Source organism: Crinia signifera, chromosome 2 (genome assembly GCF_055691185.1).
Source record: "Crinia signifera chromosome 2, ASM5569118v1, whole genome shotgun sequence".
NCBI classification, from domain to species: Eukaryota; Metazoa; Chordata; class Amphibia; order Anura; family Myobatrachidae; genus Crinia; species Crinia signifera.
The window spans coordinates 346592817-346611117 of record NC_139218.1 but is presented as its reverse complement, the minus strand read 5'-3'; the positions used below and the strand labels follow the sequence as shown (position 1 = coordinate 346611117).

The 18301-nt window shown below is 44.6% G+C and overlaps 1 protein-coding gene across 3 annotated transcripts in view; it reads left to right on the top strand.

Moving 5' to 3' along the window:
• LIMA1 (LIM domain and actin binding 1) overlaps nucleotides 1–17082 on the top strand; it is a 43948-nt gene extending 26866 nt beyond the window's left edge. For 2 of the 3 annotated variants that reach the window (XM_083169658.1, XM_083169656.1), the window contains 6 exons: nucleotides 3848–3999; nucleotides 8541–8651; nucleotides 8740–8794; nucleotides 10240–10343; nucleotides 12793–12926; nucleotides 14647–17082. In XM_083169658.1, coding sequence (XP_083025784.1) covers nucleotides 3848–3999; nucleotides 8541–8651; nucleotides 8740–8794; nucleotides 10240–10343; nucleotides 12793–12926; nucleotides 14647–15619 — 1529 coding nt within the window. In that variant the 3' untranslated portion in view covers nucleotides 15620–17082. The remainder of the gene's footprint in view (nucleotides 1–3847; nucleotides 4000–8540; nucleotides 8652–8739; nucleotides 8795–10239; nucleotides 10344–12792; nucleotides 12927–14646) is intronic. The other variant, XM_083169657.1, reaches the window with a different exon arrangement.
• The last annotated feature ends 1219 nt before the right edge of the window (nucleotides 17083–18301 follow it).

The window sequence follows — 18301 nt, the reverse complement described above, 5'->3', positions numbered from 1 at the left end:
CGGCCACAGGTGGCCGATATTCAGTGTACACTATCGTTCAGTAACGTCACTTGGACTTGGTGCGTGTGTGTGTGTGTGTGTGTGTGTGTGTGTGTATCTATCTATCTATCTATCTATCTATCTCTATCGCATGTTCAGCAGGCCTCAGTGGTTATCGATGCCAGGGAGTGTACATCTATAAAGATATTGAGAAACATGCACTGTTGTTAGCTCTCGAGGACTAGGGTTGGCTACCCCAGCATTAGACTATGTACCCAGCAAGATTGCAGGAGGCTGGACTCATCAATTGGGGGGGGGAATCCCTTGCCAATGCCATTGATCATAGCCCTTGTCAGCGGTGTCCTCCAATTGAGGACATCGTCAGCAACTTACGGCATACACACTATACTATTTGAATGAATGGTTTGGCATTCCAAATCGGCAAAAATAATTCAAAATATTGTCTATTGTGTACCCAGCTTAAGTGCGCCTGTGCTTCCACTCCCATGCATAGTCAACTCTCCCCCTCCCTCATCCTACATGTTCTGATGAGGGAGGTCCTAACAATGGCCACCCTGCCGCCAGGGCCGGCGCCACCACTAGGCAGCTCTAGGTATTTGCCTAGGGCGGCAGTTCGTCCCTCACCCCCAGCATGTGTATATAGCTGTCGGCGTCCCTGCAGTGCTGGAGCGTGCAGGGGTGTCCGTGCCGCGGGGGTACCTGCGGCAATGTCACTGTGTATAAAGCTGCTGCTGGCAGCGGCGGGGTCCCTGCAGTGAATAGAAAATAACTAGCGCTATGCGGCGGCGAGGGAAGCGCTTCTGGGTTTGAAAACACTTGCCGCACGCTGATTGGCTGAGATTCAGCCAATCAGCATGCGGCAAGTGTTTTTTGAAAATCAGAAGCGCTTCCCGCGCCACCGCATAGAGCTAGTTATTCTCTATTCACTGCAGGGACCCCGCCGCCGCCAGCAGCTTTATACACAGTGACAGCGCCGCAGGCACGGACACTCTGCCCGCTCCAGCACTGCAGGGACGCCGACGCCGCCAGTTTTATAATACAGGTACCACCCCCCGGGCACCGGGGCGCCCCCTCCCCGACTCGCCTGGGGCGCTCCGGTGCCTTGCACCGGCCCTGCCTGCCGCTCCAACTTCATTCCCTTCCTCACCTGCATCGGCAAATGTGTATGGGGCTTTAGGTGACCTTGCCTTTTGTAATTTAAAAAGTATTTTTCCTAGTGGCTGCAGTATTCAAGTTTCACCACAAGATGGTAATGGTCAATCTAATGTTGCCAAATGGCCACAACGTCTGGATTTTGATTAAATTACATTGCAAGGACACTAAAAAAACATGATGTAGTTGCAGCCTTTGGCAACCATATCGATAATGGGTTAATCCAAAAATCTTGTCAGTTTTGCCTTAAAATCTGATCTTAAAATCTGATCTGTTATAACCTGGCTTACAATTCATTGCTTCTTTACTCGCTAAACACATTGCAGTGCTGTACATGTGGAGCGGGGTTAATCTGTGTGTCCGTGGATGACCTTCCCTAACACTTGACCTGGTTTCATTTGAATTTGTTTAAATGAGATTTGTCAAACATTGTGGAGCCTTTGCCTTGGGCACAAATATCTGGTTTATTCTGTTCCAGATCATTGCATCTGAGGATTATGCTTTGTGGCACACACTTATTTATTACAGGGCAGCTCCTAGTTGCTGCCTGTAATAGCACAGATGCACCCCTCAGTGCTTAGATTTTATGCCAAATGTGAAAGGGAAAATATTTCTGCTCCTCTCCGCTACAGCAGTGGGGTATATTTAGTGACCCATAGAGAGCTCTGACGGTGAGCAGTGCCTGTTGCTTGCCCATGCACTCACTAATGCCCCTTTCAGACCGCACAAAAAAAACAGTATTTTGCTGATTTTTTTTTTTTTTACAGTTTTAAAACGGTAATCTGTGCGGTCTGAAAGGTCCAGAGAGATTTTACCGTTTCCAAAAAACTGGTTTTTTGAAACTGTAATAAAGCAGGGTCCTACCCGTTTCAGACCCGGTATTTTGGCACCAAAATCGGGTCTGAAACGGTATTTAGGACCCAGCCAATAGTGGTCCGCTCTGTGCACATCTAATGACAGCAGTGCAGTGAATATTTAATGAGCACTGCTGTCATTAGATATGCATGGACCCCTACCCCGGCTATCCCCTGTGCATGTGCGGGATCTCCTTCCACACATACACAGGACGGTGAGGTCCATCTTCCCCTGCAGCACTCACCCAGTTCTCCCATGGAACTGCCGCAGCTCATCCAGGAACGCCAGACCCTTCCTCCGGTGGTCAGGCTCCTGTCTGCAGGGACTGCTGGTGGGAGTTGCTGCTGCAGGAGACCTGTGGCTCTGGGTGAGGGGTTGGCATCCTCCCGCTGCTCAGGTGAGGAGGGAGCCGGCGGTGGCCCCGATCCCACTCATGGACCGAGGTGCTGGCAGGAGCCGGGACATGGACCGAGGTGCTGGCAGGAGCCGGGACTTGGACCGAGGTGCTGGCAGGAGCCGAGACAGGAGGGGGGGACACGGGAATGTTCAGGCAGAGGGCTCACTGCGAGTCCGGCACTGTGGTCACAGCACCCAGACACGGGCTCCAGCTGTAGCGCCCCCGCTGCCATTCTCCTCACTCCGTCCTGTACATCCTCGCTGCAGGCGGAGTACACGTCCTGCTGGTCCCCCATCTCCGGCACCGTGACCCGCACACAGCAGCATTAACGGCACGCTGTTGTGTTTCCAGGTCCGTGGCGCCCCAGCTGTGGGTATTGGGGCTGTCCGGGCAGGTGGTGGGAAAGGTGGCTGTCGGGGGGGGGGGGCTGCAATTAACTTTTGTACCGCTTTTCCATAGTGCTTTCACACCGCAAACCTGCTTTAGACCAGGTATTTAAATGCGGTGTGAAAGGGGTTAAACTTGCTCTGACCAGTTTAAAAAAAAACAAACATGTTTTAAATACCTGGTCTAAGCAGGTTTTGCGGTGTGAAAGCAGCATTACTGTAATTCAGGGATGGGCAATAAATGGGAACTTTATTTGCTTCCTGTAGTAGGATAACTGACTACAAATGGTTAGGTCTGTCTAGAAGAAATAAAAAAAAAAAAAAAACCTGAACCATAAAGTAGTCTGACAAAGTGCTCTCTATTTGAATTGTATATGACATAAATGTCCTTACTGTTGGGTAATAGGTGACCTGATTGAACTCTTTTGGTATATGTTGGTGTTTCACAGATCTGTCCACAATCCAGTTCTTAGGGATATCCATTGTTGAGCACAGAGGGTTAAAGCAAATAGATTTTATTACTCCGACATGGATATACTGAAAACCTGGACTGTTAGGGTGCCTTGAGGACATATTTTTGGAACCTCATGTGTGTGATCTCTTTGGGTTACACTGTAATCCTGCTCTACATTGGCACATTTTTGTTTTGCTTTCCAACCTATACTTGGTACAGTAGCTCTGAGGGAGGGGTTGTACCACCTGGCCAGTGATTCTTCCAGCATGAGACTATACTGATACTCTAAAATTGGTGTCTGTCACGAATGGATCCTGCTCCAGGCATGGGGGTGATGGTCAGCCACATACACTACCTCCTAGAATGAGGTCACATGTGGCTAGCACCCTCTCGGCAAGAACCTCATGATACCAGGATTTATTTGAGAATCTTCTTGGTGAACATTGGCATACACTAGGATAGATGTATTAACCAGCATGAAGTGTGTATGCTCAGTTTCTGACTATTGATTTTAAATGGAAGGATATACTGCATGCGGCTATGCAATGCTCACTACAGTTATGTAGCCTAATAAGACCTATATATTTGGGTGTTCTCTTTCAGGTCCTTCCATCAGTTCTGACAACAGTCCCAGTAAGCTTACTGCTCAGAAAAGCCTGGAGATTTCTCATATTTTGGAGACTGCCTCTCTGAAGGACAGAATGGCCAAGTACCAAGCTGCCCTGAGCAAGCCGTCAAAGCCTGTGTCTCCCACGGTACGTCTGGGTACAGAATATACTTGCGTTTTAAGCAATTTAATAGGTTACTGCATTTATTTCTCACATGGTTCCTGTGATGTCGCATATCCCTGTATGGGGACTGGAATGTATATATTTTTTTTCAGTTTACGACATGGAGATAAATTAAACTGGATTGTGTTATGTGGTACTTTCCGGTCTGCAATCTTCTGCAAAAAGTGCCACTTACCATGCGCTGCTTTCTTCCTGACCAGTACAGGGGAGGGTGAAGTGGCAGAATGGCTCCATCTGTATACAATACAGATGTGCCTCCTGAGGGTTGATGGTCATGGTTGATCATGAATTACACACTGTGTGTGTGTGTGTGTGTGTGTGTGTACAATTAAGCCAAGTGCAGATGGCACAACTGACCATATACGCAGTTTTTGAGACCACTGAGAGGTGTTTGCATATGCTAGTTTAGCACAGCTACAGTATAACTTCATATGTGATCTGATGCTCTACTTGGTGAAGAAGAGAACCTTTTTTTTTTTTTTTTCGTTAAAGAAACTTGACACTAACTGATAAAGGAAGGGAATGCTGAAACTATTCCTGGAATGGGGAAACCACTAACCCCTTGTGTTGTGGCTGTCTTACATTTATTATTCATTTATTAACAGTTTCTTATATAGCGCACACATTCTGCAGCGCTATACAAAGAATATTTGAACATTCACATCAGTCCCTGCCCCAGTGGAGCTTACAATCTATTTCCCCTTCCACATGTACATGCACACAGGCATTCTAGGGTTAATTTGTTGGGAGCCAGTTAACCTACCAGTATGTTTTTGGATTGTGTGAGGGAATCCGGAGTAAACCCATGCAAGTACGGGGAGATTATACAAACTCCACACAGATAGAGACATGGTGGGAATGGAACCCATGACCTCAGTGCTGTGAGGTAGTAATGCTAACCATTACACCATCCGTACTGCCCACATTGCCATGTTTGCTATCTTCTTTAAAAGAGTGTCCTATTTGGGGGGTTGGCTCGGTCCATTTCCCAGTGTTTTTTCTGGTGTGTTATGATGTATGGCTAAATGTGACTGCTCCAAGCCTCCTATATGTGACTGGCTTCCTGCTGGATTTTGCAGTAGCTTTACTTCAGGAATAGTCCCACAATGCCTCTGCCATGTAAAATGGTTCGTGTGTGTGTGTGTGTGTGTGTGTGTATAGAGATGTCATGGTCACATGATCCACTGTCTATGGCAGGGTTGAGCACCATTTATCTGTTTCAAAACGTTTCCCAGCTTATTTATTTATTAACAGTTTCTTATATAGCGCAGCAGATTCCGTAGCGCTGATCACACCAGCATGTAGCTACCAGAATGTGTTGGGGGTTGTAGTTGCACAGCAGCCGGTTGCAGCTTTGGCATGCTAGATGCCTCAAAATATGCTAATCTGGGAGTAAATGGTTTTTACATGCTATAATATCCCTGTGGAATACCACTGTATGCCTTAAGGGGCATAGAAACATAGATGTGTGCTAAGCTGTTTAGGGTAGACTATTTATTTGGGTACTTGTTTCCTAGCACGGCCACAAATCTTGGCCATCGGGGGTAATTTTAGTGGCCTGCGATGCCCCCGATTTTTCCATTGAAAACAGGGAAAAATCGGGTCGGTCGCGTCGTGTGCGGCTAAAAATGCTTAAATGGTCCACCCGCGATGGCCGCGATTTCCCCATAGGGAACAATGTTAAATGCCTCAATTTACCGGCGATGACCACGATTTCCCATAGGAAACAATGTTAAATGGGTCAATTTACCCAAATCATCATAGGGAAGCATGGTAAATGGGCCAGAAAGCCCAAAAAACACCCCTGACCAGTGAAATGTCCCCCAAAAGTAGTTCACGCCACCCCGCGATGAACGTGAACCCGAAGCGTGGCGAGCGCAGCGGTACGCGTCCTCCGACCTTTTCATACCCCCACTATCCACTAGGGCGTGGAGTGAGAATAGAATAGTGTGGCGAGCGCAGCGAGCCACCGAGCCCGAAGCGTGGCGAGCGGACGCGGATACCTTCACAGGTAAACGCGTCCCTTCGCGGGTATCCGCGTCCCCTCGCTGCGCTCGCCACGCTTCGGGCTCGGTGGCTCGCTGCGCTCGCCACACTATTCTATTCTCACTCCACGCCGACGTGGATAGTGGGGGTATGAAAAGGTCGGAGGACACGTACCGCCGCCGCTCGCCACGCTTCGGGTTCACGTTGCTCACGTGGTGGCATGAAATACTTTTGGGGGGACATTTCAATGTTCAGGGGTGTTTTTGGCCCATTTACCATTGTTCCTATGATAATTTGGGTCAATTGAGGCATTTAACATTGTTTCCTATGGGAAATCGTGGTCATCGCGGGTAAATTGAGGCATTTAACATTGTTCTCTATGGGGAAATCGCGGGCATCGCGTCTGGCCATCGCACCCGATTTTTTTGCGCATGCGATGCCCGCGATTTTACCCCCGATGACCGCGATTATGATCGTTGTGGCCGTGCTAGGAAACGAGTACCTTTATTTGTGTCCACATCTCCCATGGGGAGCACATACACATGCATAGATTTGTTCGAAGTGATTTTGCTAAGCAATTTTGCTTAAGAAAAAAAGGCCGGGTGGAGGTTCAGAATGAGAGATTGCAATTAGTATCTCTCATTCTGTACACACAGAGATTTGCAGTCACTTGCTAAGCAATTTGACTAGATTTTGACTGCATGCACTGACTTAGTTAGCAGGAGATAATTAATCTCTCGGAGCATACACACAGATAGATCTGTGCTTACTTTCTAAGCAATCTAGTCAGAAACTTAGCTCTGTGTGTATGCCCCTTTACAGAGATGGCATGCTACAGAGGATAAGCCATATGTTCTTGCAGAGTAGTGCAGTATCCACTTCCTGTGTTACGCTGCTGGGGCTTACTGATGGCTTGCTCTCTATGGCTGCACTGCACATGGATACAGCCTGCTCTAATTTGGGGGAATCTGGAGACATTATCCTGGGAAATGAGTTTATCAGCAGGATGCAGCCTTTAGTTAGTCCTAATTATAGCATTATAAAACCCCCTTCGCTTCTCATTAATGTCTCTGTGCAGGAAGTAAGGGTGTTCCTAGTGTTTACCGGATTGTTTCTGTTTGCACATAATTTGTCATCATGCCATTTAAATAGGAAAGAATCCACAATGGGACATTTAGCCGTCTGTGGTTCTTCCAAGGGGCTATGCAGAGATCTGGTTAGTAATCAGTGACGTTGAATAGAGCTGAGTGATATCCTGTGTACCTTGTGCCTCGCAATGACTTGTCAGGCAGGTGAACTGGTCGGTCTACTTCTACATGGAAATATTCGCCAGCTCCTTCCCTTTGCTGATAGTCAGCGGGGTACTTATGTAGTATCTGGGCTGCCGATTTTTTTGATTGTATGCCTTAAGTTAAGGCATACAATCAGATGCGATACCGCATCGCATACGACCATATCGCATGCGATGCGATGACCCGATTTTTCCATAGGATTCAATGTTAAAATGGACTGAGTCCATTTTAACATGGAATTCAATGGGAAAAAGGGGTCCTTTTCATACCCCTACTATCCAAGTGGGCATGGAGTTGGATATAAACCTGTAGCGAGCCACCGAGCCCGAAGCGTGGCGAGCGAACGGTATTCTGTGTCCCCTCGCGGGGCTCGCTACGCTCGCCACGCTTCGGGCACGGTGGCTCGCTACGCTCGCCACAGGTTTATATCCAACTCCATGCCCACTTGGATAGTAGGGGTATGAAAAGGACCCCTTTTTCCCATTGAATTCCATGTTGAAATGGACTCAGTCCATTTTAACATTGAATCCTATGGAAAAATCGGGTCCATCGCATCGCATGCGATATGGTCGGGTGCGATGCGATGGACCCGATTTCAAAATCGGCAGCCCAGTTACTACATAAGTACCGTCAGCCGTAATCTCTTCTGTTCCAGTACAGCCTGGTATAGCATTATATCCATGTGATGTCTCTGGTAAAAACACGTGTAATTATTGTGCCCCTTGGGCATGAATCTTAAAGAAAAAAGTGCCATGCTTATGTGAAGAACCAATGGGAAGCCACATATCACTTATGTTGTAGTGCAACTGTCCCCCACGATCTGTGCAGTGGCAGACCATAATAGAGCTGCATTCATTGGCTTAAAAGTGCATACAGTGTGGCCGGTGGGCTACGTACTCAGACAGAGACAGGAGCAGGTGCACTGATGCTGGCCAGCATTAGACTGCCCATGTGCAGTCTAATCCCGGGATTAGACACTCCCGACCATTTTAGAGCTAATTCCTGTGATCTCGCCTATCCTGGGATTTACCACCTTAATTGAAACCAGTGTAAAAAAATTGATCATCCGCAAGTGTTCTTCCCATGAGTTACAAAACCTATCGGTCTCCATCAGTAACCTGTAAACCTCTCTGTGCAGTGTTACGGTCCCAAGATAGCTTGGGGTGTTTGTTGTCCTGTATGTTTCATACACAATAACCTATTTTATCCTCCTTTTTAAATCTTCAGCAGAATGATACGAAAATAGTTTGGAACGATGTGATAAACCACAAGTCAGAACAAAAGGAGAATGTCCCCCCTAGTCCTGTACGTTCCGGCTCCTCTCTTGATGGTGATAAGGTAATAGAGTACAGCAGGGGGTGAATGATGGGTTTTTACATTTGGTAAATGGGATTTCACTAATCCTTTTATTCTCCAACTCTTGCAGAGATCTCTCGGTGAAAACAGTCCCATTACCCCCAGCAGCCTAACGGACAGTAATGGTAAGTTTTGGATGGATGTTTCTTGACCTTTAGTTGAAATCTAATCTAGAGCCTGTGTATAATTGCTGACAGGCTGAGAGAGCGCTCAGCCAATCACAGGCTGCCCATTCATTGTATGGGCTTTTTTTTTTCAGTACTGACAGCTCCCGGCTCCCCCTGCCCGGCTCTATGTTACTGCCGCCTATGTCCCCCGCAGCGTCCGCACTACTAGCAGCGTGCGTCCGTCCCCCCAGCCGCCTTGCAGCATCCCCCGCCCGCCACCTCAATGACCCCGGCCCCCCTGCTCGCTCCACATTGCAGCTCCCCGGGAGTTGCAAATGATACATCGCATGCGATTTATCATTTGCAAAACTTGGCACATCAAGTGCCAAATCGTGTGTCCCCCTCCCGGGGAGTTGCCGGGGGAAATCAGGTCCGACTTGTCCTTAGGACAAGTCGGACTAATGTATGGGGGCCTTAAGGGTAATCTCCTCCTATGCTCCCTTGTTTTTATCTTCTGCTGTGTTCACCACGTCCAGTCATTGTGCTCAGGTGGTGCGAATTAAATGTTTCGTACAGAGGGCCCGATGTATTAAGCTGCAAAAAGTCATAGTGTAGAGCAGGCATGTCCAAACTATGGCCATCCAGCTGTTGTGAAACTACAAGTCCCATCATGTCTTGTTATTAGGGAATGTTAAAGCTATGACAAGGCATGCTGGGATGTGTAGTTTTACAACAGCTGGAGGTTTGGACATGCCTGGTGTAGAGTGATAAACAACCAGCCCATCAGCTTCTACCTGCCATTTTTTTCAAACCCAGCCTGTAATGTAGCAGTTAGGATCTGATTTGCTGGCTGTTTAACACTCTCCATCTTTAAACTTTTTGAGGCTTGACCTATTTGGCCCTGAAACCTTTAGAAAGGGGCAACTGGCTTATATATAACTTAACCCTTTTGAGTGCCAATGTTGCTGTGAGAAATCCTCAAAATAGGCACTAAAAGTGCCAGGTCCCTCACAGCGATGGTTCGGGTTTTTTGAGTGCAATATTGAACTAAACTTTAAGGACTTGACTGTATTTGTAATTTTTTTTATATAAAAGAAAAATCGCTGTGAGTGACCCTTTTAGCAGATATTTTGAGGATCTCTCACAGCAACATTGGCACTCTAAGGTCATACAGCAGGAATGAGGAACCTTTTGGCCTTCCATCTGTTGTTGAACTACACATCCCAGCATGCCCGGCAACAGTTTTAGCATGGCCAAATTGCAAAACTGTAGCAGGGCATGCTGGGATGTGTAGTTCAACAAAAGCTGGAGGGCCAAAGATTCCCCATCCCTGGCGTACAGCAATATGAAATTATAAGAGACTCAGATGTCATCGTTGCTCATCAGGTTTTCTAGTAACGTATTACATTTAGAGAAGTGTGTGGATAGTTTATTAATTTTATTATTATTATTAATTTCTACAGGCAAATTGGAAGAAGAGTTGCCAAGACCCAGCACTTCTCCTGGTTATAACCCCCAAACAAGAGCATTAAACCACCTGGAGTCCTCCCCTCCCAAAATCACGAAGGTGAGTAGCTCCTAATTCCGAACGACACGGAGCTGGTCTGCAAATCCTATCTTACAATTTATCCCGGTTTCTGTGCTCCAAATGCAGGTTATTGTTTTTGCAGGAACAAGTGCTGTAACGCATCACTGCAATTCCATCATTGATGGCTACAATTGATTGTTCCCTGACATTAGTGGATAACCAGCTCTATAAAAAAAAAAAAACTTAAAAAATATATCAATTCTAATTATTGTCAGAACTTAATCTGATTAGGGCTAAATCAATGTATAGGATTTAAACTTTGACTTTGAGATAGCACACGTGGGACTGGATTGCAACAATCCATTTGCATGCATCCACCACTTGTCGCTGTTAATCACCGGTGGCTCCTGCAGCGACTGTACGGGCATTTGGTGGATCACCCGTACACACAGAATGATACACCAATATCTTTAGATAGATCGGGCATCGGCTGTGTTGCACAGCCAATGCTATATATCTCTGAAATACTCTGTTCAGATATATCGATGGTACACACTAGCTGATGGTCCATTGATATAGCAATCATTTAATGTATACGCACCTTTAATCTACATCATACTACAAATCTTGTCCACATGCTTTTTTTTTGGGGGGGGGGCTCAAATTGACAGATTTGTTGCACAGTACCTATATATAATCCACTCTGTATTTTTGACTGTAAAGTTGCTCAATGAGCCTGGCCTCATGTTACGGTATGGCTGCATTGCTGAATCTGTACAACTTACACACCTACACAGTGGATTAATGCAGTACAGTCCAGCAGGGGCTCATACTGCACTTGTTATCAGAACAGATGTGTGGTTTACAAATTATATTGCACACCTCCAATAGGTCTTTTTTTCATCTGTTCTGCTTTTTCGGATTATGATTGATTGGTTTAGGGTCACGCACATACAACAGCTTATCCAATTGACAAGTATTGCTGGCTGTGTGTGTGGTGTGGCTTAAGATCAGTACTAGATCATTTCAATGAATATGCAATATTTAATGTGCAATATTTAATGTATCGCATACCTATAGTATATGAATGAGACAGGGCTAGCACCTGATAGTGTAGTCCTTTTGAACCAGATATATGGTTCAAATACAAAATATAATCTGTGCTGGATATCCTGGTATTCAGCATGTCCAAATGACTACACTATCCGGTGCTAGCCCTGTGTCTATTGCTCATGCGTTTTCTTGTTGATACACCCATCAATATTTTGGGAGCTGAGCTGCCAACCACGAATATACAGTAGGAAAGTGTATTGGGGTGACCAGGAGCTAATGATTGCATTACCATTATGATTTATACCCAATAGGGACCACAGAACAGCGCATTAGCTCATACAGTTTCTGAACATTTTGTTCTAAAAAAAAGTTTCAAACCAGATGCATTCCCTGGTACTTGGGGCGGCTCAGTTGCGTCTCCTTTTTAGTCACAAACTGTTTGACTGCTTTTTCATTTTCTCTCTTCCAGCTTCTGTCTCCTGATTCCTCCTATTCGCTCCTGTTCTCCTCTCCCCCTGTAGTCTGGCCTCTGCAGCTTCCACCCCAAGGCCGCCTCTTCCTCCGAGCTGTAGCGCGTACAACCCTCTGTACGTGTCTTTTACATACTGCATTATTCCATTCACCCATTCACTACATTTGGCCTAGTCCATAATTAATTCAGATGTCATATGAGATGGCTTTGTTCACTGCATGCTGCTTCCCAAGGAGGTATTTTAGTAATGCAGGTGACCTTTTGTAGCACATGACCTAGTCTAGCTGGGAGAATTCCAACCTTACAGAACAAGCATACCCTCTGACAACTCATTTCAGCATATGCGGTTCTATTTCTATTGTACGTGTTCCCCCATTCCCAATTAAAAGTAGATGAAGGATTTTTATGGTGATTTTAGGAGTCTGTATATTTGCAGTCTATTAAATTCAAGTGGCTTGTTTATATTTCTTTACTGTAATATCCCATGTAAATCAGTCATACCCTGCCTTTCCTGGAATGTAATTAGTGTTTTTCTAATGTGTGTGTGGACTGGATTCATTAGCTGCGGTACATGTGGCTTATTATATAGCTCCAGGTGTACACGGCAGAGGATACCTCTGACGTGTACACCTTGAGCTATATCATAAGCCCTTTTCCTCACTAACGCATGTTAACACATAGATTCTGGGATGTGTCCTTGAAGCTATGGATTCATTTGTTTTGCAGCACGCGCTCTAAGGGCAGGGAACAGAAATCAATGTAAGCGCAAACTGCAATTTAATAACCCAGGTGACTGCTACAAGCCTGCATTACTTGATGCCGCTGAATGACTCCAGACCTTGCGGTTACGGTTTCCATTCTTCCATTTGCATGGGTTTCCTCTTGTGTGACCTTTAAACTTGCTGTCCTGAGAAGGGTGTGACTTCATATCTAATGGCTGTTCATTTATTGTATTCCAAACAGAAGTTTCAGCTGCCAGCGAGAGAGAGCTGCTTTGCCTGTCAGAAGACGGTTTACCCCATGGAGCGCCTTTTTGCTAATCAGCAGGTGTATCACAACAGCTGCTTCCGTTGTACTCATTGCTCCACCAAGCTCAAGTACGTTCCGTTCTAATGCTCCAGAGAGGGATTCTGGTTAATGTACACACACACACGCCTCTCCGCCTGCTATGCACAGAACAATTCTGTACGCGGTTTGGATAGTGGGCCTTATTCAGATGGGCAAAACTATCTGCACTGCAGGTGGGGCAGATGTAACCTGTATAGAGAGAGTTAGATTGGGTGGGGTGTGTTGAAACTGAAATCTTAATTGCAGTGTAAATAAAAAATGCAGCCAGTATTTACCCTGCACAGAAACAAAATAACTCGCACAAATCTAACTCTCTGCACATGTTACATCTGCCCCACCTGTAGTGCGCATGGTTTTGCCCATTTTGAGAACAGATCTGAATAAGGTCAATGTGTATAGAAATAAAGGCTGGAGACCGTTTGTACGTTCTGCCTGTGGTTCAGTTATCTGAACAGCTGACCTGCTCACACATGAGTATTGCCAATGAATGGAAACCCTTTGCTTATTCTAGATTGTTAAGTACAAGAGATCATCAGTCTGAGCACTATTGTATCCTGCTTTGTTTAATGAATCAGAATACCAAATATTTAATAGATCAGATGTAACCTTTTCACTTTTAATGCTCTCTATCACTAACTTCCTCCTGGATGGTCACCAATCGGGTGCATGCAAATAAAAGCAAGCATTGCACTTCTCATTCAGAGTACAAAATGGTACTAGACTGGTATGTGGTACCCCTGCAACTGAGTTTTGCAGTGGACAGGTTTCTGGTGTCCTTTACATATGACATTGGCGAGAGAATACGGTTTCATTTGTGTAAATACTATGGCTTTTTCTTTTTCTCCCCTTTAAAAAAAAAAAAAAAAAGTAAATCTTTTGAACATATTTCAAAAATATTTTTAAAGTATTTTAATAGGAACACCTTCCTCCATCCCCCTCCTTGTAACAGTACATATCCCACCCCTGTGGCAGTGGATTCCCCAGCTGTAATAGTTTCCCAGTGGCAGAACGCCTACTTTTCCGGCACCACAACCTCTTAATATCACACCTGTGACACCACCCACATAAGCAGGATGGATTTTCTTAACAGCTGGAGGACTAAGTAGGACAGCTCCCATGTGACCGAGTTTACAAAACTTAATGGTACACTAGTGTTCATTCTAGCATCCGTGCAGTTCAAATTACTTGGCCTGCTCTCTGCTGTGGCGTTTCTAGCACATATCTGTTCTGCATAAAAGTGCTGAAATACAGACCACACTGTGCTAGAAGCAACACAGCAGAGCGTGACATGCCAGGCAGGGAAGAACTGCATGGCTTTTGAAAAGATGCAGGCTGCACGAATGAACACACTACCCAAAAAAGTGTGCCCATCCAATAAACACTCCAATCAAACAGCAATTTTGGGACTGGAAGGCACACTACATCCTTCCCATTGCATAGACCGAAAGGTACCGCTGAACAGTTTCTTGTAGAGTACTTTCTTTTGCTCTCTGCAACGGGATTAGGAGGTTGGCAATGATGGTGTTTGTAGCACATGCTAGAACGTCGTTCTGATCTGTCCATTAATTTCCCGTCAGATGCTCCAGCGTACACACTATCCAATTATCAGCTGACTGGCCCTATAATTGGCTAGTGTGTGTCCGACTTTAGTAACCAGATATATGCTTTTGGTTCATTTAAATTATGAATGTTTGTTGTGTTTTTTTTTTTTTTTTACATTAATAATATATTGTTTTGTTCTCCCAACAGTCTTGGGAGCTATGCCTCGCTGTATGGGAATGCCTATTGCAAGCCTCACTTTAACCAGCTCTTCAAGTCAAAAGGGAACTATGATGAAGGCTTTGGGCACAAACCCCACAAAGAACTGTGGGAGGGTAAGAAGGACTCCAATGAAAACCAGGAAAACAAAGTCCGACCAAATAACACTACTGAAGATCCTAGTAGTCCTGTTGTAGAAAATGCACCAATTGCTAAGGTTGGTTTCCTGGCAGCATCCATGGAAGCCAAAACTAGTAGTAATACACATGAACAGGAAAAACAGGTGGAGACCAAAAAGCTGAGAATTGCTTGGCCGCCTCCAGCTGAATCCTCTGGCTCAGGTGCCTCTGGGGAAGAGAACGTTAAAGTTTTTAAGCCAAAATGGCCACCAAGCGAAGACCTTGTGAAACCAGAAAGTGAGGAATACTCTGAACTGAAGAAACTCAGAAGAACATCCTCTCTGAAAGAGCGCAGCCGTCCGTTTACGTTAAGTGTGGCAAAACCAGTCGTCGCCAAAAGTGAGAGAGAGACAGACACCTTTTCTGCGCCATCACCTGTATTGAAAAAGCTTGAGTCCGTAAGTCTTAAAGATGATTTTCAGGGAGAGCCTGAAGAAAAACCAGTAGCTAAAGAGGAACAGCTTGCACCAGATCTTCCAGACACTTTTCTCAGACAACCTGAAGCCAAGGAAGATGCTTCTAATAAAATAGATGATCAAAGTTTCTTTGAAAATGGGGACTCTTCTGAGCTGGAGGTTTCTGAACAGCAACTCTCCCCTGAAGAATCCCCACTTTCTAAACACTGGAGCACGGAAGATCTAGAGATGGTGAAGGAGGACCTTTCTCCAGTTCAGAACCGCAAGTCTCAAGATATTGGCTACTGGGAAGGAGAAGATGTGGAGGAACTCAGTGTGGAAGAACAGATCAAGAGGAATCGTTATTATGACGAAGACGATTCTGATTAATACCGAGTTTCTTCAATGGTTTTTATGCTGTGTATGGCTGAGCCTTAATATCTATTAGCTGTCCTGGTAATAGTGATCCTTTTGTATTTAGTGTAAAGTTGCTCTTTTAAAACCGTTGTCCCCCTTTTTTTTTAATTAAAAAATATTTAATGTTGCTCAAATTGAAGAAGAAACCTCATTGGGCGGAGCTTCACATCGAGCGTTCTAGGCTGTTAGTCTTTTCTGAAATCTCAGGCAGCTGGTAATTTTATTTTGTAAGCTGCATAATCTATAGCAAACATTCAAGATACTGTTTTTGAAATGATGATATTGTAAAGTTCACTGTATTCATGTAAAACATTCCATGTCTTTTCATAGATATTTAAAGCTGTGTACACTGTTCTCCTTTTACATAAGACTTTTCTATATTGATTACAGTGAGGTTCTCCTACATGGCACTACAGGCTATTGAGGGCACGCGGGTAGGTGGTTCTGCAGGTTTATATACATTTGTTTTGCACAGCTAAGAACTGCAGAAACTTTTATTTTTAAATATCTTTTTTTTTTATATAAAGTTTCTCTTTAAGCCTGTAGGTGCTCTCCATTATAAATCTCTCAAACATTAGTCTTTAAGGTGCAATGAATTTTAAATTCCTTTGTGAGGAGAGGAAGTTCTGGAAAAAGAACTGGAACAAGTCCAAAGTCCTGGACCAACTGGAGCCTTGAGTTCTGGTTGGCTAATCGTATTAATAACCCTGAACATATTTTGGGTTCTCAAGTGCAATGTGTTCCTCATTATTATACTTACTAAAGATTTAGGAACTGGCATAAAATGTACCTGCTCACTATATAGAATGGAAGCGGATATTTTGTCTGATGTCCTATTCATGGGAATGCAACCTGGCAGTTAAACTACTTTCTCATGAGTATTGGTTCAGCCCACAAAATGGCGGCCTCCATTGTGCATGGTGTATTAATGCGGAGTCGGACCAAATTGGCACCTTCTTGTTCTGCATTTAAATGTACATTTTGCACTGGAATCAATAGGTGTCACAACTATGCAATATGTGTAACGTTACAGACTGGAATACTTGTACATTCCTGGTTTGCTGCTGATGAATGTATATGACACTTAATCAGAGTGTTTTCTACACTTGGAATGTTTATGGCAACGCAAACATTGCAAAGTATGAGGTGACCGTAGTGTAATTTCTAGCAGAGCATTTCATTTTAATACAGTTGAATAAAACCGTAGGGTACAGTACAAATGAGATTAGTTTTAAAGGGCTTGTATTTCCTTTTTTTTTTTTTTTTTTTTTGTGGGTTTATTTCTCAGATATCTTTCTCATCTTTTTGAAAGGTTCAGTTTCTTTTTTTTATACAAGATGCAAGTGTATGATAAGTTGGTACTGTATTTTACAAAGAAAAGTTGTAATATATTTGCTTCCAATCCAATCTGATAATAAAGAGATTTTTTATTCAGAGTTGTTTTTTTTACTTTCTTTTCTCTGTCTCTATCTCTTCTATGCCTCTGGTCCAGATGCACTAAGCTCCAAAAGTGATAAAATGGAGAGTGTTAAAAAGACAGCCAATCGGCTCCTACCTGCCATGTCACAGACTGTGTTTGAAAAATGTCAGGCAGATTGGATGATTGTTTATCATTCTCCATTTTATCACTTTTGAAGCTTAGTTCATCTGGTCCTCCATCTTTTCTCATAGGTTTATTTGTGGAAGTACAAAAATACTGTAAACTGTGTAGTGCGCTTGTCAGGGCTGTTTACTCAAGATGAGCTGTTGCAGGAGGGATTAGTCAAGTCCCTTAGAAGATTCAGAACAAAAAGAGGGGTATGCAGTGCTCTTTTAATGATACAAACAATATATTGTACAATACATATTTATTAATAATGAAATGTAATAAAAAAAACAACAGTAAAAAACAGTGTGGCAAATTTTGATTAAAAATGGTATGATATGCGGACTTGCCAAGGAAAACAAAATGTATAACCTGCTCTGGTCACTCAAAAGTCCCAGCATGATTGGAGAGGGATGAAGTGTGGAGTCCAATTTGTATAATCCCAGTTTGCTGCTGGAGGTGTCCCGTTCCTTTTGGAGGACAAAAGTGGCTTGTGAGGATCCTCTCTAAAGTGCGGCTGTGCTTGTTAGAAAATGGTACTCCAATCCACAATCTCCATATGGTACTCTGGAGGTGTCCCAGTCCGTTAGGACTTCAGTGGTGTGGGGGTCCTCTCTAAAGTGCCTTAGTGCTTGGGGTGAGAGTTGTCCCAAATTTATGGGAGCAAAGTGCAAGTCCAGAAAATTGGGCAGGAAAAAGATGGCGGGTCTCAGACAGGTCCCTGGAAAATACCAACACGTTTCACTGTACAACTACAGCTTTTTCAAGGTCCTAATGTGGTGGGTGTCCAGGCAGCAATAGCGGCAGCCGTCACCCGGAGAGCGGGTCAGTGACGCATAGTTCCGGGGTATACAAGGCGGCTTCAATCGCTCAGAAGGCCACCACACAAGCAGAGATGTGTGGGCCTCTGAGCGACAATAACTGGCATCGGAATGCTGTGGCCCACACACACAGCGATAGTCAACCACTTTCTTTTGTAAAATCGCTCAAAGTGGCTGAATATCGCTCTGTGTGTAGGGCCCATTAGTCTATGAAAAGCCTTTGCTTTTGTTAATGATTTACACACATCC